Below are 23,582 nucleotides of genomic sequence, written 5' to 3'. Positions count from 1 at the left end.
CTCAGGACCTGGGAATACGGTAATGGCAAAAGGCAATCAAAGTAGCAGACAAATCAAGGTTGCTGACCTGCTGGCCTTCATATGGGGAGATTAACTTGGATGATCCAAGTGAGACCCCAATGTAATCACAAGGGTCTTTAGAAGTAGAAGAGGGAGACAGGAGGCAGAGTCCAAGAAAGGTAATGACAGACAGCAACAACAGGGAGACATAATTCGAGGACCCACCCCATGGCCAGAGGGAGAGGCCTGGGGCTGAGAAATGTACGTGGCTGTGGAAGCTGAGAGAGGCAAGGCAACAGACCCTTCTTCCGAGCTTCCAGAAGGGAGCACGACCCTGAAGACACTTGCACCTTAGCCCAGAGAGACCTATGTTCATTTCTAACCTACACAACCGTAAGAGGTGAACCTGTGTTGCATCAAGGCACTGCATTTGGGGCACTCGTTTGTTACTGCAGCAAGAGGAAGCACACACACATCCCTCCTGCAGGGTTGGGGCTGATGCCCAGCACGGGAAAGGTCTTTCTTATCTCGCACGGCAGTATCATTGGTGGGCACCTGCCATCTTCCACACAGGGTAGGCTGAGTTCCTCTCCCCCAAGAAGCACACACTGCTCCCTGCTCCAGCCATCTCACCCACTACAGCAAGCCTGGGCCAGGCCAGCGTCTTCCAGAAGCCTCCTCACGTTCCTCCGCCCACATAAGCTCTTTCTCCTGTGAACTCCCAAGGCCCTGACAGCCTGTACCTGGCAATTTGGGACTTAATTATACAGCGGGCAGTGTTACCTGCTGTTGCTGCATGCGCGTTTATTTTGGTTCCAAATCTAGATTGAAACCTCAGTCTCAAACAGGAACTACGTTTTGTCCTTTTGTTGTTGTTTTTAAGGACCTGTACTTTTTTTTTTTTAACAGTCCTGTTTTTATCACCTTTTGACACAAAAAAGGAACTGTCTGGCATATATTTATAAGCAGATATCCTCAATCATTTTAATTGCCCTGTGGCTGGCCATTTTTCTATTTTTTAGGAGCGTTTCTATTTTGTAGCACTGTTTGCCGAAGGCACTGAAGTCTAACATGGGCTAGAGGAGCAGGTAGGTTTACAGTTTATAGTTTTTCCACCCTGGGTTCAAGGCCTGGGGCTCCTTACCATCCCATGATTTCATTAGTCAGAGAAGAGGGACAAGGTTGGAAATCATAGCAAGACTAGGAAAGAGGGTGGCCAGACACAATCCCTTTGTCTCAGTGCTGAGCACACAGTAAGCGCTCAATAAAAGCTGGTGAGATGACTGGCCAGGAAGCACATCATTATTTTTTTCTCTACTCTCTTCTTTTAACCACACAAAATGACCCTTGATGAAACCATATAAATAAATACACAAAGGAGGCACTGCCCGTTGACCTACCTTGGGGATACAGTTCCCCAAAGAAGGAGACAGACAGAAGAGTTCTCCCCAGAGCATGTTATTCTAGTCTCAAAATAAAATACATCTCTCATTTCAAGGTACATTTATTTTAGTTAGGTAGGATAAGGATTTTGTGAGAGAAACAAAAATGAATAAGCTGGTGTGTGGGAACAGGAATTAAAATAAGCAGCAACTTGCCGCCTGCCAACATGGATGTCCTCACATCCCACTGCCTTATTTTTGGTTCCATTCTGGTTTGTTTTCTTCCTTGGCGCTTTAAAATATGATAGGTAGGTTAGAAAGAGAAGCCCAGGATAATCACGAAGCTCGTCCTATGTACGTGGTGCTTTACTTCCTCTTCCTCCCTGAATCCCCTCAACAACCTGAGGAGGTGAATAAACAACCTGGCTCAAAATGACCCACTGGCCAAGTCAAGATGTGAATTGAGGTGGTAACCCAGAACTTGGCTCTGACCCACTCTGCTCTACTGACAGCATGTGTGGAAGTCCCTAGTCTCTCCCTCCCTCCAGGTAGAGCAGATCTGACCCCCAAGGTACTACGAGACCTTAGGACTCAGGAGACACCACACAAGCTCTGCATATTTCCCAGGTCCTAATGGCAACTCTAGATACTGGAGGTGGACAAGGAGTGGGAAGGAGAGAAGGAGGCATGAGGATGTGTGTTCTGAAGTAAGATTGTATTAACTGTTGTTTCTCTCTCTCTCTCTCTCTTTTTTTTTTTAGTGTGAAGAGGTGGGGGTGGTGAGAATCTTAAGCAGACTGCATGCCCAAAGGGGAGCCCAACAGAGGGCTTGATCCTATGACCCTGAGATCCCTGCCTGCCTGAAGTGAAGCTTTCTGAGTAAGGAGAGATGGAGAATGGCCAGCAGAAATGGGCAAAACCAGCTCAGTCACCCTAACCCTGTCCTCAAAATCCCCAATCTTTTAAGGGTAAGGACAGAGGCAGAAGAACAGCATGTATATGGGCATAAAGTCAAATCGGAGGCACATCACCCCTTCCAACACTCCCAGGCTATGCGACCTAAGACAGGAATTAACGTATCTGAGCCTGTTTTGCAAAATGGGGAGAGGTCATTCCCAGCTCACAGGTTTGCTCTGAGCATTAAGTGAGTTCAGGTGTGTTGGGGGCCTATCAGAGTGCCCAGCACACAGCAGAACCAGAATTAGCTGTTAGTAACAATAACTAGTAACACGCCGTCCAATGTACTAAGGTAATGCATACGGTAAAGTAAATGAGTACTATCCCCTATACAACCATACTCAATGATAAGGAGTCAAGCCCAGTGTATGTTATGCCCTGGGAAATGTACAGGTGGGGGTCACGGTGCTCATCCTGTGTTGCACCTCCATGGATCCAGTTCCAGCACAGCCCCCTGGGTGGCAGGCCTCAGCAGGCGTGTGGGGGGGCAGGAAACAGAACAGACTGAAGTTTCCTCATCTTTACCAAACCTCTGCCAGGAAGGGTAGCACCTTTTCATTTTCCAGGAGGAAGGGAGCTCCTCCTGAAATGCCTCCACTGAATGGGATTATTCTTTCTACATTATAAGCCCTACCTCATGGAAATGTTCATTTTATCTCTGGCAGCTCATCAGCACGGTGATTGTTTCATGAGGTGATAACCCATGTGTTAAACCAGACGTGGGAGCCTCCCTGAAATATTATTATACTGAATTCTCCTCCATAACAGGCAGACCAGTTGCAGATCTCGCCCAAGAGGTTGTTACCAAAGAGCCAACTGTATTTCATGGACAGTGCCTTCTGCTATAAGAGAAGAAAGATTATTTGTTGTGGTTATTTTTATTATTATTTCATAGCCCAAAAGTTTGTTGGTCAGTTTCCAGTTTCAAAATATTTCTGCTTCCTAACATACTACATAATTTGCTTATTTATTAGGGTCATTTCTTCCTATTCCTTCCCCACTGTAATGTCACAGGATACGACACTGTCTATTGTATTAACTGTTGTTTCTCTCTCTCTCTCTCTCTCTCTCTCTCTCTCTTTTTAGTGTGAAGAAGTGGGGAGGGGGAGAAAATCTTAAGCAGGCTCCATGTCCAATGGGTAGCCCAACACAGGGTTTGATCCTATGACCCTGAGATCATGTCTGAGCCAAAATCAAAAGTAAAATGCCCAAACAACTGAGCCACCCAGGCACCCCATTATTCACTGTTGTTCCTTAACCATCTGGAAAAGTGCCTGGCACATAGTAGGTGCTTAATAAATATTGTTCAATTAATGATCAAATCAAAGCAAATTTTAGAGCTGCTTCTTTTCTTCTTCTTCTTCTTCTTCTTCTTCTTCTTCTTCTTCTTCTTCTTGAAGAGCAACCACAGTTGATACAAAAGTGTATCTCATTTCTCTTCCTTTCTCTTTTTCTTCTCCTTTTTGTACTCATTCTGGTGGATTTTCACTAGATGAGAACACCACTCCAAAAATCAGGATTAAATCAGTCACAAAAAGACACCAATTTTTAGCATCCAAGTTCTGCTGACACTCCTTTTAGCCTCACAAGGAGGCTCAGCTCCACATCTTTAACCTGGTCTCTGTCCTTGCCTATCTGTATTTCTGGAGTATTGCAGGGTGCATGCATGCACGTGAGTGCATGTGTGCACGTGTGTATACTCTTCACCACAGGATGCTCTAGGACGAGACCTGGTTAGCAGCCCGAATGTTACTTTGACTCAGGACTGTTGGTGATTTGACTTCATTAACCCTCCAATCCTTCCCACAACCTAGATCCCAAATTTCCCATTAACAATGCAAGAGTCTTAGAGACATTTTGAGCTGAAAGTATGTGAGAAATCAAATAATCTAACCTAAAATTTATTTTACAGATGAAAAACAACAGGTTGAGTGAAGCAATGTGAGCTCCCCAAGTCACAAACCCAGTTAACAGCCAAGCTGAGGTAGCTGGGACCTTCAACACCAGAGCACGTTCAGATCACACCTAGGACACTTCTCAGATTGGTGAGTGGCTCTGACAGTCCCGTCTTACTGGCTGGGAAACCCAATCTAAGCAAATATGTCTTGGATCAAGGATAAAAACTTTTCCATTGAGCAAGTGAACACAATTCTAATGAGAAAACTAGTAGAAAATAGCATCTTTATGGGATACACACACACACACACACACACACAGATACACACAGATATGTGCATATATGATTACTCCATGCATCATATAAAAAGGGGGCTTCTTTTTTTAAATAGTTGATACTAGGCATGTAACAAATTCACAAAGCTAGCAAGGACATCAAAAACATTTTGCTAGTGGAAGCATATCTTGGCACAACATTTTTGGAAAATGAGCCATCAATATCTGTACAAACTAAAATATACACATTGTTTGAACCAGCAATTCCTCTTCTAGGAACCTGGAACCATCTAGAGAAATAGAACTATACAGATATGTGAATGAGGGTGTTTACTAAACCACTGTTTACAGCACAAAAAGAAAATAATCAGATGTCCATCCTTAGGATTATGGTCCCATGAACCATAATACAACCATTTATAGAATTTTGTGTAGCTAATAAAATGAATTATTACAGAGCTGAAGGGATACTCATTATTTATTAGTTAGTAAGAAAACCAAACTGCAGTGCAATGTGATGGACACACTCATTTGCACGAAGACCACCACCTTTACAATACTTGTATGTGCATCCATGTTTGGGGCAATGGGACATGAAGGAAAGATGGAAGTTTCTTAACACAGGGCATTCCAGGGAGAACACAGTGATGGGTGCAGGGGGAAGACATGATTGCTGTTTTCTTCATACATCTTTAAATGTTTATGCTGACTACAACAATATATATTACTTTGAAAAAAGTTAAGACAAAAAATTTCTAAAAATAAAGATGGAAGGAACCCAGAAATAGTCCTCTGAGCCCCGTTTCAGCCTCCCTTTTCCCCTGTAGACCCACAGTAGCAGGAACATTCTGAGAGAATTATTCAGTGCAACCAAAAGACGCTCAAAGCTGTCTATGCCTCTGGCTGCCATGACCATCCTCTGAGCTAGTTACTTCTCTCACCAAAGTGTCCTGGTTCCTGATGCAGGAAGTGGCCTGCCAGGGACAGACAGGAAGTGACATGTTGAGCAGATACATAAAGTGAGATGTGAACACAGCACCAGAGAAAGCTCCTCCTTTAACGCAGGAAGGAGGTCCCATCTCCTTCAAGAACACGGTGGCTCGAGATGTTTGACCCCACCCTGCCCCACAGAGGAACCCATAGCCATAAACAAGCCAGGCAGGACCCACTCTTCATAAAGCTAAGAAGCAGACAGAAGCTACATTTGGCAGGCAGACATCTAAGGCACCTGAAGTAGCTCCTCGGAAAGTTGGCCTCATCCCCATGGGTTTCTTTGTCCAGTCTTCCCAGCAGGTTGAATGAAAATGAGAGAACCATGAAGGCAGAGGTCCTGGCTGTGACGGTGTGACTAGTAGGCTTCAACAATGATAAAACCGCCTTACCTGAAGCCCCAACTGGGCACATCCTGCCAGGACAGGACTCCAAAGAGAACTGTCACCACTAACTCCCCAAATGCCAAGAGTTGTGCCCATAAATACGTAAAACTCTGCTTCTGTCGGGACAGCTCAGGCCTCTGACCCCCACAGCTCAGAAACCAGTAGGAAGAAAGGAAGAGATGAACTCACCAAGCCAACTTCTGTTTAAGTACACAGACACAAACACGGGGGCACCGTGAAGAAATCCACCACGGAGTTCACTTCCAGCCAGAACCACAGCTTATCGTTGGCTGCAATAAACTGAGGAAAGAGAAAATGAGAAAAACATGAGAAGCGTGATGCTCGCCTTCTAACTATACTCTTCCACCAAAGGCTATGTTTTGTTTTTTTTTTCACAGGGGCCTAGAGGGAGATGGTATGTCCTTCTCAGATCTATACCAATCACAGGCTGTTTCTGCCTTAGAATTTGGTTATACAGCCTTTTCTAGAGAGTGACCGAAGACTGCGTTAACCTTCGAGAAACATCAGGCCAGCTATTTTCCTGTGGTTTTCAATTGCACCATGGGGACAGTCTGAGTGGTCTCACCTTCATTAGACTCTAACAGAAATATAACTGGAAGTACAGCATATGTGTTCACATCCACTCACACACACACTCATGCACACACAATCTCTGAAATACACATTCTGTTCGGCTCCCTTCATAGACAGGCTCTACTATAAATCCTCCAAGCCCCAAATTCTACCAAGCTACTGTGCCTCAATTCAATCCTCACAACCACTCTCTCAGGATTCAACTAAGTGACCCCCGATAAACATAAATTTTAAGAGAAGGGTTTTTTTTTCTCTATTTAAGACAATAGCGCATTAGTATTTAGAGAGATGAGAAACAGTTGCCCAGTAGAGGCATAACGATTATTTCAATCCCTGTGTCTCCTCCTTGGGAAAAGATTTTAACAAACACTTCCGAAAATGCTAAGTTAAGGAAAGGGCTGAAAATCGGAATGTGGGTCTCTTGTCTGCCCTGGAAGCACTGGGCTTCACCTGTGCAAGAGCAGGTGCTGCTGGGGCTCGGCCCGTGGGCACAAGAAGCCCCATCATGATACCGCGTAGTGGGGATGAGACCTACCCGCAGGCCAAAGTAGAGAAGGAAGAACACGTTGAAAGCCATGTCGATCTGTAATGTGAAATCTTTGTAGAAATTCTGGCAGGATTCTATTGGGCTATTAGACAGGAAGAAGAAAAAAGCAAGAGGTAAATGAAAAGCATCATCAAGGCTTCTGCATACTGTGTAGTAGTGGTACTCGGGGTAGAGGACAAAATGAATATTCGTTGACTGAAACATTTGGTCTTTCTACCCTCTGTGATAATCGAGCAAGCATCGCCAAGGGGTCTTTCCATTCAACCATTCAGTCTTTTGTTCTTTTATTCATTTTTGTACTTATATGTTTATATATACATTATTCTTATCATTCAACAGTTGAGCTAAGAATCTAAAAAAGGATCATGCAGACACCTTGGAGGAAGGACAAGCAGGAGAGACCATCAAATTCCTTAATTTCATATTAACCCTTAAAGAACTGACTTCTTTCTTTCAGAGGACACATACCAAAGCTAAAACAATCCCTCATACCCTCTAGCATGTTGGAAAAAGAGCCCGTTTTCAGTTAAGCCCATGGTTGCATTTTAGACCTCTGTAAAACCATTGGTTGATTAGGAATAAAAGATCCAGGAGCATCTCAGGAAAGCTGTGGAGGAGAGGATCCTGGTTGATGTTCCAGCTAGACTATGTATGGACTTTATGTACAGCACTCTGATCTGGAGAAAGAAGCGTTGCCCCACTGGTAAAGTTCAAGACCATTAAACCAAAATGTTGAAGCAGTACTCTAAGGGTTAATTTTTTTTTTTTTTGGCATGCAGGTTAACTGGTTTTGTGTGTGTCAAGCAGCCAACGCGAACCCCCAGCAGACTCTACTTTGTTCAAGAGTAGACAGTTCAAAAGGGTACTACTATACAAACTGGTACATGGCTTCCATGTGCTTTCCCGCGTCAAACTGATCAGAGGATCAGTGTGTGAAAAGTCCCAAGTTTGGGGCTGGGTGGGAAGCAGGAAAGCCTCATAAGCATCTCAAAGCTGTGAATGGGAATTCATAGTATACTGTTATCAGTAAGCAAATGGTAACTCTCAGGCCAGAAACATAAAGAAGGTGAGGTGAGGGAAAGGATGGGGAGTTTGAGGAGAAGCAAAATACTTTCCCTGGAAGGAAAGCAACGTGGACCTCTGGACCAGGAGACGGCTAGCTTGAGAAGTGCAGGATGGAGGATTTCCGAGTACCATCATTTTGGAAATCGCTGTACGCAATACCAGTTAGTATAGTTGTACTTGGGCAAGGACAATGCTTGGTTATTCAACAGGCAGGAATCTGCGCAGTATGGGAATGCAGGGCCCACATAGAGGCATGATGGGGCAGTCTATGGGACTCTCCAATCATATGACATGCACTGGATTTATCCATTCTTGATCTCTATTACAAGCCAAACATGCCCTTTGTCATCTCCCAAATCACAAATAGGTGGGAAAACCTCCAGACAAGCATGGGGGGGGGTATCTATATTTGCATTTACCAACTAGGCAGACTGAAGAAAAAGCAAACACTGAAAAAACATTTCTTTTATAAAGGAAATGACAACTTATTGGTTTTCACTAAGGTGGGCAAGTGGGAGGGAAGATGGCATGGAATTTGCTTAGTTCAGTGCTGAAAGGAGGCAGGAGCAGAAAAAGCTAAGCCACTGATCTTTACCTCCTCCCCTACATGGGTATTAACTTAAATGAAAAAAAGGAAAATTCAGGCCTAGAGTTAAGTGAAACTTCAGCAATCCCCAAGCCAGGATGGTGTTTTGTTTCATGTTAAAAACAAGACCCACAAGGTCTGCAGGCATCAGGGCTCTTAGCTGCTCTAGTCACAGTGAAAAGAAGTACATGAACTAGGTTGACATAAATCCACTATAGATTGCAAGGGTTGAAGAGACAATGCATCTCTAGGCTATGTAAGCCACTGGTACGATGTGCTACTGAAGAATGAATGGTGTGTGTATATGCGTGTGTAAGAGGGTGAGGATGGGAAGCTCTGCTGGTAAATACTGCACTCATGGTTTTATTTGTATGAATAGTGACTTAGATGTACACTTAAATTCATATTCATCAAGACTGACAGTCATAATCAAAGGGACAGAGAGAAAGTTTTGGCTCCCAAGTCTATCACGGAAAACCCACTATCACTTCACCAAGGTCAAACAATAACCTTACTATGGCCCACAACAACAGGTATTGGTGATATATTTGGGGGTCCCCTGAATTTCCTAGCTCCCATTAATTCCATGGCCTTTGTGTTTTATTTGGTAGTAACCTTAAAATGTAGCTAATAGGTAAAGCATTCGCTAGGTGTCCAAGAGAATGGGATAATTGGGGGGCAAGGTGTCAGCTCAATGCCACTGAGGATGTTTTGGTTCCACATAAACAGAAGCAGATGTTCAAAAGAGCATAAGGAATCAGGCTGTAGCAACTTCTTCCCATTGATCCTTTCCCTCCTTGTCATTTCTGCTGTTCCCTCCTATCTTCCCCATACCTGATGGCAGCAATGAGAGGGCTCTCTGCTAAAGGGCCTGTGTTGAGAAATACACCTCAACAGCACTCCTGATTTAGACACAATGCTGAAACCATATCAAACCTTTTCTTTAGTACTTCTTTCAAAAATTTTGAGCTGATTTTAATAACTGTTTCATAGTATCCCTGAATCCTAAACTTTGGACTGAAAAAAGGAAAGGAGTACATTATGCTGCTGGTGCTAGCAGCTTTTCTTCTGGTGGAAGCTCACCAATGTTATGAGCATGCTCTGCTAGAATGGAAGAGGTGAAGAGAAGCAGGAAACCCTGAGATAATAAAGGGCCAGCCTCTGGCCCTACTTGGGACCCAGGTAGGACCTGAGTGATCAAGGAAGTCTGTTTTCTGTCCCTTTTAGCTCTTTGCTGCTTGCCATAAGGGCCTAAGGAGAAAGGTCCTGCCTAGTTTTCTCAAGTGGCAGGAACTGTTTATCAGGATGCCCTCTGAGATAAATCCTCTGAGTGCCTGCAGTCCACAAACACACAATCAGAGACCACAGAGCAGAGATTCTAAAGCCCCATCATTTCATTCCCCAAATGGAAACAACCCACGGAGAAGTTCATTGATCTTATAAAAAGAAAATATATAATTCAACAATAAAAGGGTTGGCCATATCAGCCAGGATTTATTTTCCTCCCAAAGAGATTTTTATCTTAATGATTAATGCTCATTGTAGAACAGAAAATGAAATACAAAGCCCTCTTCCTTCTCATGTAAAATTAGAGACTTTCTTGTCTAGATACACAGAACTTTCAAGAGCTAGAAATCACTTTTTTTTTAATACAAAAGAAAGTGACTCCGAATTACACACTTAAATTTTGATTGTCATTCTGGTGAGGCATGCCCACATCAGAATGGCCTTTATGTGGATATATGTTGCCAGTAGAGAGAAAAAGAGAGAGAGAGAGAGAGAGAGAGAGAGAGAGATGGAGTTTTGAGAACTGAAATAGGGATACTAGTTCTGGTCCTGAAAGTAGTAAATGGACTTTCCCTAAATTGTTCCTGGTTAACTAGTGACTTAGCAATTAGGGGACACAAGATAGTTGGTAAGCTGAGGGACTCTTCATTCTTAGACTCCCACAGTCCATGGGTCAAAGGTGAGATTAAAACCTTAGGCAAATTTAGTGTTTTCACTAGGACTCTAGGATTGAGACACTTTCAAAAGAACCTCAATAAAAAGTTGCTTGTGGTTTAAATGTCCAGTGTAGGAGAGAGGTCTTACTTCCTCTTGATCATCCAATAGGCATATCATCAGTATTTAGATGTCTATAGAAGAAAAGAAGATTTACCCAGAATGGCAAATATATCTTTCTTCATTCAATTAACATTGTAATATCCATTGAAAACCCTTGAGCAGGAAGATCCAATAGTCCTTCCCGAAACTGACTTAAGACCTTGTCTTTCCAAAGCACAGGGCAAGCAATGGCTGGCCACGTTTTCTTTCAAGGGGCAGGGACTAGGGACCAAAACAATCTCACTTCCAGCAGTTGTTCCTCTGGAAATCTGTATCATCTCTAAGAGGATGGTAATCATCCTCTGTTCTCAGCCTCTAAATTCCCCTAGTGTTTCCCAAAGTCTGTTTTCCTAACTCTCTGAATCTGGCTGCTCAACCTTATGAAGATATTTCTCCAGGACAGCGGTTCTCAAACTTTAGCTTGTACCTAGAAGGCTTACTAAAACATTGGCGGGCCCCTCTCAGAGTTTCTGACTTAGTAGGGCTGGGCTGGGGCCCTGGGAATTTGCATTTCTAACAGTTTCCCCGGATACTACTGCCTGTCTGGGGACCACAGTTTGAGAACCACTGTTCCAGAAGAACTTTCTTGCAAGGACACACTAATTACAGGTGTTGCTGCTCGAGAAGATTCCCATTCAGACCTGAATAGAGATGATGAAACATTTGAACCCATCCCCAGATAACCAGCTGCATACCACTTAACTAATTGCTGAGATCAAGAGGGTGAACCGATATTTTCACTTTCAGGTGGGAACAAGGGTGGGGGGGAATTAAGACGATACAGAGAAGTAATTACAACACCACGATGCGAGCTTCACCAACATTCTAATTAACAGAGTGCCTTAGGAGCACATTTTTAGTTTAAGATTAAAAGCAAAAATGAAGTATAGATGGGGAGAAGTTATGGAGACCATCGTTTATGAAAGATAACAAAATGTTAAGCGGTTTTGGGACGTGAACAACAGTAGCAAATATCTGAGATGATTTAATAAATAACCACATGAGAGGGAAGGGACTAACTGAGGAACAAAATAGCACTTTGTGAAATAATTTCCAACACTTAAATTCTCCTTGCTCTTGTGTCTAGTCCCTTTTTAAATTGCATGGAGCCTTCTCAATTCCCACCAGGATTATGGACCACCAGAGTGCAGGCCCACAGCACCATAGACATGAATCAATACAATGAATTTAATGATTCCACACTCTTCTCTTAGTCTCACCTCTGCAATGTTGCCAGATTAATTTAATTAAAAGATGTCATTCATCTACCATCATGGCTCCCTCCTGCCTCATATATCAGCTCTAACCCCAGCTGTGAAGAATCTCTGAAACCCAACCTCACTACATGCCCTATTTTATTTTCCACCATATGCTCCAGGCCAAGCCCTTTGCTACCATGAGCTGGTACCTTCCTTATGTCATGAATGTGACCTACGTATTCCTAATTCTGAATCATTGCTTTTGCTGTGGCTTCTTCAAATGCTCTTCTCTCTTTGTGTTCAAACCTTTGGCAGCCTTCAAAGCTGAAAGAAAGGCTCAGCTCAGTAAGCTACTTGTACCCTCACTGACCTCTCCCATCTCTGAATTCCTATAGCATTAGGAGTGATGAATTCTGGGATCCCTAGGTGGCGCAGCGGTTTAGCGCCTGCCTTTGGCCCAGGGCGTGATCCTGGAACCCCAGGATCGAATCCCACGTCAGGCTCCCTGCATGGAGCCTGCTTCTCCCTCTGCCTATGTCTCTGCCTCTCTCTCTGTGATGACTATCATAAATAAAAAATAAAATTAAAAAAAAGAGTGATGAATTCTAAACTGTCTTATAATGTTGATTCTTATCTAATCCAACATAATAATACCTGGCAATTGTATGGAGCTTGCACATACTGTCATATTTGGTCCTTACAACTTGGCAAAATAGTTTGCTATAATCACCATTTTGCAGACTTCTGAGAAGTAGAGGCTCAGAAACTTAGGCAAGATCATGTAGCTAAGTGGAAGGGTTAGGACAGGGTTATTAGGACAGACCCAATATCCTTTTTGCCATACCACCTTACTTCTCCAGAAGAATTGCAACATCCTTCGAGAGGTAAGAGAAACATGATGTAGCATCTACTATCCACAGACCCTGGCATGGAGCTTTTATGAAACAATGATGGTTGACTGATTTATAGACAAGGTAAAACTGCCTGAGAAAAATTGAATGTGTTTGTCAAATGGTCTGGAAAAATTGAGAGGAAGCATACCTATCCAACTTGTATCTAACCCTGCTCTGTAAAGACGGTCATACAGGATGTTACTAATACCCAGAAGTGCTTCCAGGGCACCTGGGGGGCTAGTGGCCTCATGAAGACTGACCCATCTGCTGAGGGTAAGTTCTTCTGCTTATGGAGAAATAACTCCTAGCTATCCATCTGCTTAAAGACAGATGACCTTCAAGATGCCCTGTTTTCTCTTACTCTCTCTTATTCTAGAAGAACAAGAATGTATGAGGTTTAGATACTTTAAACACTTTCAGTTATGGACTAAACAGTAAGTTTTTCATCCCATTCTATTCGATTGAAATAAAGAAAAATGATAACATCATATAGTCATGGATACTATGGAACCTATCTGCAACCAAGAGGGAGGAAATCTAAATGATTTGAGATTTTTCTAATAATGTCTGGATATATTGGGTAAGCAAAGTGCCTACAAAACAGAAATAAAAGTACCTAGCTGGTCAGAATATTATGAGAGCAAACTATTTTTAAAAGGAGGCAATTCTTTGCAATATACTCCAAGTTATCGATATTATTATTCATATAATTTTAGGTTTCAGAAAAATACCTTCTAAGTTAATAGTAATAGTGGATTTAGTTAGTGCAAATGACGCAATAGTAATTAACCACTGAGAAAGTAATAACCTTTATTTAGAACATTGTCTTCTAACCTAGACAGCACCCTAGGTCTCGAATAGATCCAAGGATAGAAAGCTTTCTATCCTTTAGCTTTCATTGGTGCCCCCATTTTACCTTGGCAGAGTTATCTACTTAAGAGCTTAACTTTCTGATGTTGGTACTTCTAGTGTTTATACTCAGTGGAGCATACATATATTCAATAACTTGTGTAGGTTTTATTACTTTTATCAAACAAAAAGCAGCCTCTTCTTTTGCTCATCATTTTGACTTTATCCCAGAACATCTGAGTAGCTATCTTCTAAGATGTTATTTTTGTTGATGGGGGAGTTTGTGTTCAGTCGTCAATCAATACTAAGGACAATGACCTCAAAAGGAGCCTTTTCTAAATCTTAAAACACTTGTTTTGGACCTTGCAATGGTTCTAATGTGAACAGAAAACATTTTTGTTACTTGATCCCAAGGCAGTTGGTTAAATGGCTTTGTTGGGAAATCTTCAGTTATGGGTTTGTATCAACAGGTCTATTAATCTTTCTGACAGCATCAGGCTTCCAATTACGCCTCCACTCATTGACAAGATGTGATCAAATAGCCACAAACATATGCCTCATTAGGGTTGTGTTGCAATGAATGGGAACAAATGAAAAGGTGGCATATAAATCCTTACTATTCTGGGATCCCATGTGCTCTGTCTTCTTGAGCTCTGACTGTTATGGAGAATCCTGGAACAATGAGAGCTATAGACTTCGGAGCAGTTGTATGGCTCAGGATATCTACCTGAATACTTGGTCCTAATAACTAAACATTCTTCAAGGAGACAAACAAAATTACATAGATTGCTGATGAAGAGAACAAAATATGTCAGTTGCTTACACCCTGGATTTCTCAGTGAAACACACTGATAATCTGTTTTCATAAAACTCGATGGTGAAATCTCTATCACTATCTGATGGAATTCCTCTAAATTTTTTCACAAGATTTCAAGATGCTATCTAAGCTTAAGGTCCCCTTCTCATTTTCATTCCATATCTTTTTATCCACTTAGGCACCCAAATAGGTAAAATAAGAGCAAAATGTGGGTATTACAGGATATTACTAACCCCCAGAAGTGCTTCTGGGGCCTCTGAGGGGTACTGGCATCATGGAACCTGACCCCATCTACTGAGGAGGTAAGCTCCTCTGCTTGTGTTATCTCCTCTGCTTGTGTTTAAGCTTTATTTGCTTAAAGATGGATGGCCCTCAAGATGCCCCAATTTTCTCTGTTGAAGTTGAGAAGTTGACCATAAGCATGGATAGCAGTTAGGTAGTTTTGGAATTCAATGGAAGAATTAGAATCCCAGCTCTAGGGCCGCCTGGGTGGCTCAGCGGTTTAGCACCACCTTTAGCCCGGGGTGTGATCCTGGAGACCTGCATGGAATGGAGCCTACTTCTCCCTCTGCCTGTGTCTATGCCTCTCTCTCTCTGTGTCTCTCATGAATAAATAAATAAAATCTTTAAAAAAAATCCCAGCTCTATCATTATTAACTGTATATTCTTAGGCAAATAATTTGACAAACACGGCTTGATTTTCTCATTTGTAAACTGGAGATAAGGGTACAACCCTCAAAGGCTGTTGCAAGAATGAAATCAGATATTGAGTAAAGACTAAGTGCTGAACAGGTGATAGTTATTTTTAAAACTCAGTTAATAACAATAGTGATAAATAAGAACTATTTATAGAAAAATGCCAAAAAAGGCAATTATCCAAAGGAACAAAAACTGATAGAATCAATAATTTCACACTTAATTTTCCATTTGTACCTGCTTTATTGCCTCCTTATTGAGTGTTGTAACACAATTCAAATGTCCAATAAGTTGTGCAGTGAGCTAACATCTGCTGTCATTCTATATATTACAGTATTACATTTGGGTAATACTAAAGAGGAAACACCAGGGAAATTATATTTCCATGAAGGCAGCCACATAGTCTCATAAATACTAAATAATTAACCAAGATTTCCTGACAGAGAAAGCCATGAGTCACTTTAATGAGTGGCCACAAGAGGTTGTGTATTCTTTTCCTGGGTCTTTAGCAGAAGAGAGAGTTTCATTTGCCTGGTTGGCTTACCATGAATTTGGAGTAGAGGCAGGGGATGAACTGGTCATATGTCTTCTAAATATCTCTTCCAATTCTACGTCTGTAAGATCATGTATTTCTTCACTGTTGGACTCTTGGAATGATATCCAAGACAACCTGCCCACTAATGTTTGTTTTTTCCAATTTGTCTACAGACTACAATTATTTCAATCACAGTTGTTACCAGACTAGAATTAGTGTTCATATTTGCCAGCAACTTTTATGTAATAAATCAGAGTTAAGCTACTACATAAAACAGAGTCTTGCCAAATGAGTGCTGCTTTGGTTCTCACTGAACTGTCTGAGAACCCATGACTGATTGCTCCTTACTCTTATTTCTCTACCTCCACTGACTCCAGCCTTCTCTTCTTTAGTAAACTTATTTATCTAGTAGAGGGATGTGATGAGTAGAGAATTCAAATACACACACACACACACACACACACAAATACTACAGAGCCGACTAAGAATTTTTCAAGGGCAGGATCAATGAGCATGTACAGTTGTAGAGTGGTACATGTGGGTGGTACATGTGCACACACATGTGCAGATACCCACAGCCTACCAGCACAAGTGTATGCTCTCTACTACAACCTCACTCTGGGGCCATCCACAAAATAGGATCACTTGGGTAAGGTGATTAGAAATAGGGAGAAGATGGAGGTTTCAGGTCTGAATGAAGAGCAGGGAACCAGACACAATGCCTGGTATGGGGAGTGGGGGGCTGCAGGAGCTCTGAGCCCTGGAGCCAAACTACTCTCATGCCTACAAAAATGGAGACCTGAAGAAGCAAGAAAAGCAGATTCATCCTAACACCACTGGATATCAAATGTTGTCACACATGTGCCAAGAGGCCCATAGACAATCATCTCTTGCCAGTAATAACACTAGTCAGCTCTTAGGCACTGGGGGGCAATTGCCTGCTGTCACCATTTCTTAAGGAGAGAGCAACCATGAGGAAGCAGCCTAGGGGCACAGTTTCAAGGTACTTTGGGCTCAAGGCTTCCTAAATAAATTATGAAGGTCTCATAATTGCATAGAGAATGGTAGGGGCTCCTAAGGTAGAGCAGGTGGGTTGGGATTCCCACAGTATAACAGTCTTTCACATCACTATGGGGCCTCTTTAAACTGTTATTGGGTTCAGTCTTCAAAACTCCCATGTTTGAGCCTTCTTCTCCTGATGTCTGTCTTGGATTCTTCTGGATATTCCCTAGTCATCCTACTAGTCTCCTACTTAGCTTATCCTCTATGCTCCCACCCCTGTCCAGCTCCCTGGCTTTAATGTAATCCTGACACACCTAAATAGCCTGACCTTGGCAATGCCTCCTTGCTATGGGTCTACCTACAAGGATTTAGAGTGGGAAAGCCAAAACTACTTAACCTATACAGCCAAACCCAGTCTGCTCTGGGACCCAGACTGACAGCCTAATCAGATGGGGGTAATGAAGATGCAGGAGACAGATCCCTTTCCTATTCCCTTCATGGAACTCCAATTTCCTGACAGCAGGCTAAGGCACGTAGATCTGCTAAAGTTTCAATCCTGCAATCTGCCAGCCACATCTGTCTAAGCAGAATGGCACACATCTCCTCGGTGGTCTCATCTGAAGAGCTTCAATGACAAAGAGCACCAATGCTAGAGGCCTGCCTGGTACTGATCTGGGGAGGCTCAAAAGCATTAGGGGAAAAAATTACATAAAGAAACATTGGTTCTGTTTATCTGCTTTGTTTCACTTTGCAGAATAGAAAACACTGTCACATAACGTATATATACTCACCACCAGGACACTGGCATTTGTTAAAGGCGCCCCACGAATTTTTATGTGATGCTAAAGGATAATAATGATAGTTTTGTTTCTGACATCCTGAGGTTGGGTTTTTTTTTTGTTGAGAATTTTTTTCTAAGAAGATACTGAGAAAGACCTGGTACAAGTTCTTCTGATATCTGGCATAGAAAACAATTATACCTTTATATTACACAAGAAAATAAAATAGCTGTGTCTTAGCTCTGTCTCTGGCTGACAGCTGAGGCGTGGAAGTTTTGTAAGTATTCCTATTTAGGAGTTTTGTTGGGAGCCCAGCAGCCTCACAGCCAAAAAGGAGAGCCTGAGATGTTGCTGATTAGAAGTCATGAGTCTGCTGAGTCCAAAGCAGGAGTCATGCCTTAGGAATGCCATAAAGTGACCTGAGCAGTGGGGACCAACATCACCATGGAAAATCAGATGTGACAAATTACCTTTAGAGACAAATTGTCATCATTAACACGGAAAATCGTAATAGCTTGTTAAACCCTATGATTATACAATCATAACTTCTAGTGTATACTCTTCTAATTTCCTCTTTAACTACTTCATGAAAATAACTTCTTACCTCCAGGAACATTTCTTTTCCTTTGTTTTTTTCTTTCCCATTTGCTTCTGGTTAGCACTGGAAATCACTTATCAAAACTGTCCTGCTCATAGCTCAGAAATAATAGCACTTTCCACCATGTTAATGGTGTCCACCTGACTTCTGGATTCACAGTCAGAAAGTAACGAATCGTACACTCATCAGGGTAAAGTTTCTTTTTCCCTGCTTCTTTCTGCAGTTCCCCTTCTTAATTCTGTTGCCATATCTTTGATTTTCTCTAGAGTTGTTTCCCCCCTTACTGTAAAAATAAAAGCTCTGTGAGGGAACAAGGATGTCCCTAGGTAGCTGATTTCTTAGGATTCTCTTTTGTCTCCATAAATGAATCCATCTATTCCACCCCCCACCCGATGTCGGGTTTCAGAAATCCTTTCATTTTATCTGGAAGCACTGTGTTTTTCTCAGAACAAGGGGTGGGTCCCTTTACTAAAGAATCCCAAAGAAGAGAATCAGTTGTTTCTTTCACCAAACCCCCAGATGAAGGAAAGCTCTGGTAAAGTGAGAGCATGTCATCGTGCTGGTCAGGATCACCTGCTCTGCATAGGTCTACACTATAATTCCATCTAAGCTCCTGTCAAAAAGGAAAATGGTTCCATTCAAAGGGGCTTTGTACTGGTTACCAAAAGAACAGGTTATTAAATTCTAAGTGAAGTCTATCTCTATAGGGTGAATAGGATATGTTTAGCAGAATAGGAAGAAAAACATTGTGGAAAGAACTTTAATCTACTAAATCCCTTGGATATGAGAAAATCAGGATTCATGAAGAAAAATGAAACAAGATATGAAGCTTTCAATTTTGTGTCATTATGACTGCTTAGTGCAGAGTTTTAATCTAAGAGGCTCTACCAAGCTGGTTCCACCAAGAATTCTCTATGAACTCTCATTCCTGCCATAGAATTATCAGAGTTTGGGAACACCCATCTGTCATTGTTCTCAAATGACAGCCAAGGTATGTATAAAATGTAAAGCATCTATTTATGGGAAATAGTAAAAAATCCAGTTCAAAAAAAGATCTTAACAATTATTTTTTATTAAAGTTTATTCTGAGGATAAAACAGAGCAAAAAAAAGAGAAAAAAAAAAACATGTTAAAAAAAAAGAAAACCAGCCCTAAAAGGAATCATTAGACACCCCTAAGGCAAAGATATATCTTAGTGAGAGAAAATGATCACAATTACTAATCAGTAATACTGAATGCAATGCCAACATGTTCCAATGAATATGGTATTCCTTTATAGTACTACCACTTTACATCTTTTAAAGTTGAATTAGTGGCACTCCTGTTTGCACAATGAATAAACACAAAGGCCAATGATTGTATTTCTCAGGACATTTAGCCTAAGAGGTTTTTGGCTTTTCTTTTAAGGATATACATTTAGATTTTTATTAATCTCATTAAATCTAAGCAAAACCAAATGAGGTAACAGTGTTCAGAAAAATGTGATAAGGTACCATAATAATTCGTCATTTGGAGCACATCCATGCAGAGTTGGGAATTTGTAGGGCTGATCGTCAGCTTAGTGGTTACTTGGAAAACCGACCCTTGCTTCTAAATTTCATGGTAGCCTTTGCTCAGCATACATCTAAAAACAGGATATTTATTTTTCTGTTTCCCATTGTTTTAGTCTTGAGTCTTCAAGGGACAGAGTGGCCTTCGTGGTATCACAGCAAACTGAGGACCCATGGAGATGTCCAAAGAAAACCCTAAATCCCAGCACTTTAGTGTATTGGAATGCTCACCGCATCAAGTCCACACATGCGCCCAGTGCTCACTACATTCAGGTCCGGGCCTTGGGGGGAAGCTTGCAGCATGCATGGGCAGTGCAGGAAAAGGATTTGGTTAACCTGGAGGCGACAACCGAAAGGGTGAGGTTGCATCATGCAATGAAAACCACAGCTTGGCCTTAGCTGCCATGCAGAAAAGACCTACATCAAAGAGTCTGCAGTGCGGCTCCTGGGTAAGAGTCGATATGAGAGAGGTGAGTTACTTTAGCAATGAAAGACACGGGCAGAAAAATGTTCAAACCACTCTAAACAGAACACTGTACAGAGCACTGGCATTACACGCGAGAAGAGGCAGCATAGGGGACAGGGAGGGGAGAGACAGAGGAGGAAAGGTGAGGACAGAACTGGTCATCACGCTGATGAGATGGTTTCCCTGGCCATCCTTTCGAATGCATGTCTTGTTATAATGTATGTTGCTTCAACAAACAACCTCATTAGAGTCTTTAACATCAACCATAATTTTTAAGATGTTCTGAAAATTCAGGAGAAGCAAGGCATCAGTTACATAAAAATACACACCATGATTTCCTGTGGTTACAGTTCGTTATACAAGCAGAGCTCAGCTGGTCAGATAAATAAGAGACAGTTAAGTGCCAACATCCTTAACACTTTGGTTACAGAACTCGTGGTGACTCTCGAGGTGTAACAAGGCAGCGGAGCAACCCAACCAGGTCATGAAAGCTCGGGGCAGCGCAAACTAGGTAACTCTATGCCACTACAGCCCCAGGAAGGCACTTACGACCCTTAATTTAAACCCACTCCCAAGGGGCGCCATCTTTTCTTCATGCCAGCATGGATGGCTGGTCAGAAGTGAGTTCTTCCACATATACCTTAGCCATTTCACAAAACCTTAGTTACAGGTAAGACTCCCCAAACACACCTTTTATCAACATTGATCAGAAAAAAAAAATTAAAGTTTTTCCTAAACAAAGAAAAATAGTACCGATTCAGCAGGAGCCCATCAAGTGCCCCTCTGATGTCAAGGCCACATGGGGTATCTGAGAACTGCCTTCCTGGGAACTGCCTCCTTCACATCTGCTTTCCTTTCTCCTCCCCCTTTGTCTCTTGTGATCTCTGACACGTTGAACACAATGCAGAGGATGGTGTGGTCTAGCCCTAAGTGACGATTTTCCCCCCTGGTTCTGATTGGAAATAGTGGGAGGAAAACAGGCAATCATCTCAAAATGGCTACTGGACCTCAGTCTTCTCCTCTATAGGTATGATCACAGCCCCAGGGTGGGGGTTGGGGGGGACATAGGCTCCTCGTGAAGGAGCAGGGTGCTGTCTCGGCCTCACATGCTCCCTGAGAGCTGACCATCCATCAAGACTCGAGCACCACTGCAACATGTGAATGGATGCAGGTAGGGAAGGAGTACAGGGCTGCTCCCCGCACCAGCCTCCCTGCGCCTGAAGGTGCAGCTGTTTTCACTTGGTCACAACTCATTCTCTCTGCTTAAAAACCTACAGGCTTAAGTTGAATGACATGTTTTCAAAAAGATTATAGTTTGAAACAAGACTATAATAGTCCATACATTCATTCAATAAATTTCTCCAAGGTTCTTTTGAGATAGGCACTATGCTAGTTTGGGGGACACAAAATTCAATCAAACATGGTTCCTGTTCTTCGGTCCTTTTCCATGTAGTAGAAGAGCCTACCCAGATTTAAATTTCTGGAAGCGTGTATATGCAACAGTGCGTTGCTTCAAAAATCTACCGAAGAACCGTAGGCATGTTGTTTAATCTCTCTGGACCTCAGCCTCCTCGTGTATAAAATGCAAAGAATATCCACCTCCTCAGATTGTTGAGAGGAATAAATGAGTTAGTCAATGCTAACTGTTCTGTTAGTGGCTGGCACATGGAGAATGCTGTGTCATTTTAGCTATTACGATCATTAGTAGTCAAATACAGATAAGAAACCAAGGGCTCTGGAAAAGGTGGCCTCTGCCAAACTTTTGAGGTGGATTATGAGTCATGAGTAAAATCTGTCAGGGACAGAAGGCAGGATAATATACTGAAACAGAGGGATAAGTGTGGGCAGAAACGTGGAGGCAAGAGAGCACACAGTGCATCCTGGGAATGGAGGGAGGGGCCTCCATATGACGGGAGCCTAAGTAGACTGTAGGATCAGCAAGAAATGGGGTCAGACAGAGACTGCAAATGTACCTTGGTGGTAGCATGTCTAGGCTTCATCTTATCCTACAGAAGCTTAAATGCAGGAGAATAAGGCCATGACCTTTCATAGGAAGTCAACCCTGGTAATGATGTGGAGAAGGAATCAGAAGCAGGAGCACATGGGGGCGGGGGCAAAGAGGTTAATTAGTCAAATTAAATTCCAAAGGAAAAAAGGTCACCTATGCAGATAATAAGATAAAAACTGTTGCTGCAGCGCAAAGCATCCCAAGATCCTGGAAAATGCCCCTTCTTCAGGGCAGGATGCTATCAGGTGTCCTGAGGGAAAGGGGTTTTACCCCCAGTCTTGCTATGGCGGGCACCTAACCACGTGGCTACGTCTCCTTCTGTGGCCCTCCCCGCCATTACAGTCTGTGTCACAGGGCATGTGTCTCTTCATTTTTGGAAAGGACCTACCCTATTAAGAAGCCATTCTCTCAGCTTCTTTGGAGAATAGTCTCTGAATTAGGCTTCAAATCTATATACACTGGACGGAGTTCAGTACCTTGAATGCAGGAGGGCACGTGAACATCCTAGACCCTTGTCAAAGATTCTAGACAAATTACATGTGAGCACACCTAGGCAAGAGTTACAGCTAACATCTCTTCTGCCTTCAGCTCCTCTGCTCATTGTCTAAAGACCTTGGTTAGCGATACCACCACGCATTCTACCCCACTGTCTTCTAAATGTTCTATCAAACCCTTTGGGCATCTAGGCTTCTAGGAGCATCATGATCCAGTCTTTCTTTAGAGACCTAAATTCCCTCAGATCTCAGACGGCTGCTGAGAACATGAGGGTTGAGGGTGCGGCTTTCTTTCGGTTGGAGTCAAGACAGCAAGAGGGAGAGAGCCATGTGTGAGCATGTGCTCTCCCTTTAGAAGTTATTAAGTGCGGTGCTTTGTTAGCCAACTTTCAAGGACAAATATGGTGGGACGTTGTACTCCCAGCCGATGAGGCAGACACAGAACCGGTCTGCTTGTATACTGTTGTGACCCTGTGGCCCTACTTCCTTGGTGGGTTCTCATTTGTTCCAAGTGCGTTCCAGTTGGAAGCCAGGACCAGAGTACAAATGCTGACCTGGGGGGACGTGAGGCCTCTGCACTGGGGACTTGAGAAGAAGAAAACATGATGAGCTGAACTCAAGGCAGAAGGCCCGACTGGGACCGTCTAAAGTGACTGCTGCTGCATAATTAGCAGACACTCAAGGAAATGGGCAGCTCAGCAGGAAGGCATCTTTGTGGGGCAGCTGCTGCCACAGGGACAGATTCCAAAGAAGACTGTAATAGGTCTTAACTAAAGCTAAGATAAAAGGTCCCACCTAGGGGGCTGTTGCCTCTGAAGAAGGAGGAAGGAGTAAGTATGTCTTGTCTGGGAAGAGGGTGAATGTTTCTCAGCTACCTAATGCCTCTCCTTTTCTCTCCCAGCTGAGTAAAAAGA

At 42.6% G+C, this 23,582-nt stretch overlaps 1 protein-coding gene across 1 annotated transcript in view; it reads right to left on the bottom strand.

Annotated features, from left to right (window-relative positions):
• The window catches only part of KCNMA1 (potassium calcium-activated channel subfamily M alpha 1), a 709,595-nt gene that overhangs the window by 282,348 nt on the left and 403,665 nt on the right, over positions 1–23,582 (bottom strand). The window contains 3 exon segments of the mRNA XM_055325743.1: positions 6,077–6,112; positions 6,115–6,187; positions 7,017–7,110. Coding sequence (XP_055181718.1) covers positions 6,077–6,112; positions 6,115–6,187; positions 7,017–7,110 — 203 coding nt within the window.

Source organism: Nyctereutes procyonoides, unplaced genomic scaffold (genome assembly GCF_905146905.1).
Source record: "Nyctereutes procyonoides isolate TBG_1078 unplaced genomic scaffold, NYPRO_anot_genome, whole genome shotgun sequence".
NCBI classification, from domain to species: domain Eukaryota; kingdom Metazoa; phylum Chordata; class Mammalia; order Carnivora; family Canidae; genus Nyctereutes; species Nyctereutes procyonoides.
Note: the sequence above shows the minus strand (reverse complement) of the source record. Positions and strands in the feature narration are given on the sequence as shown.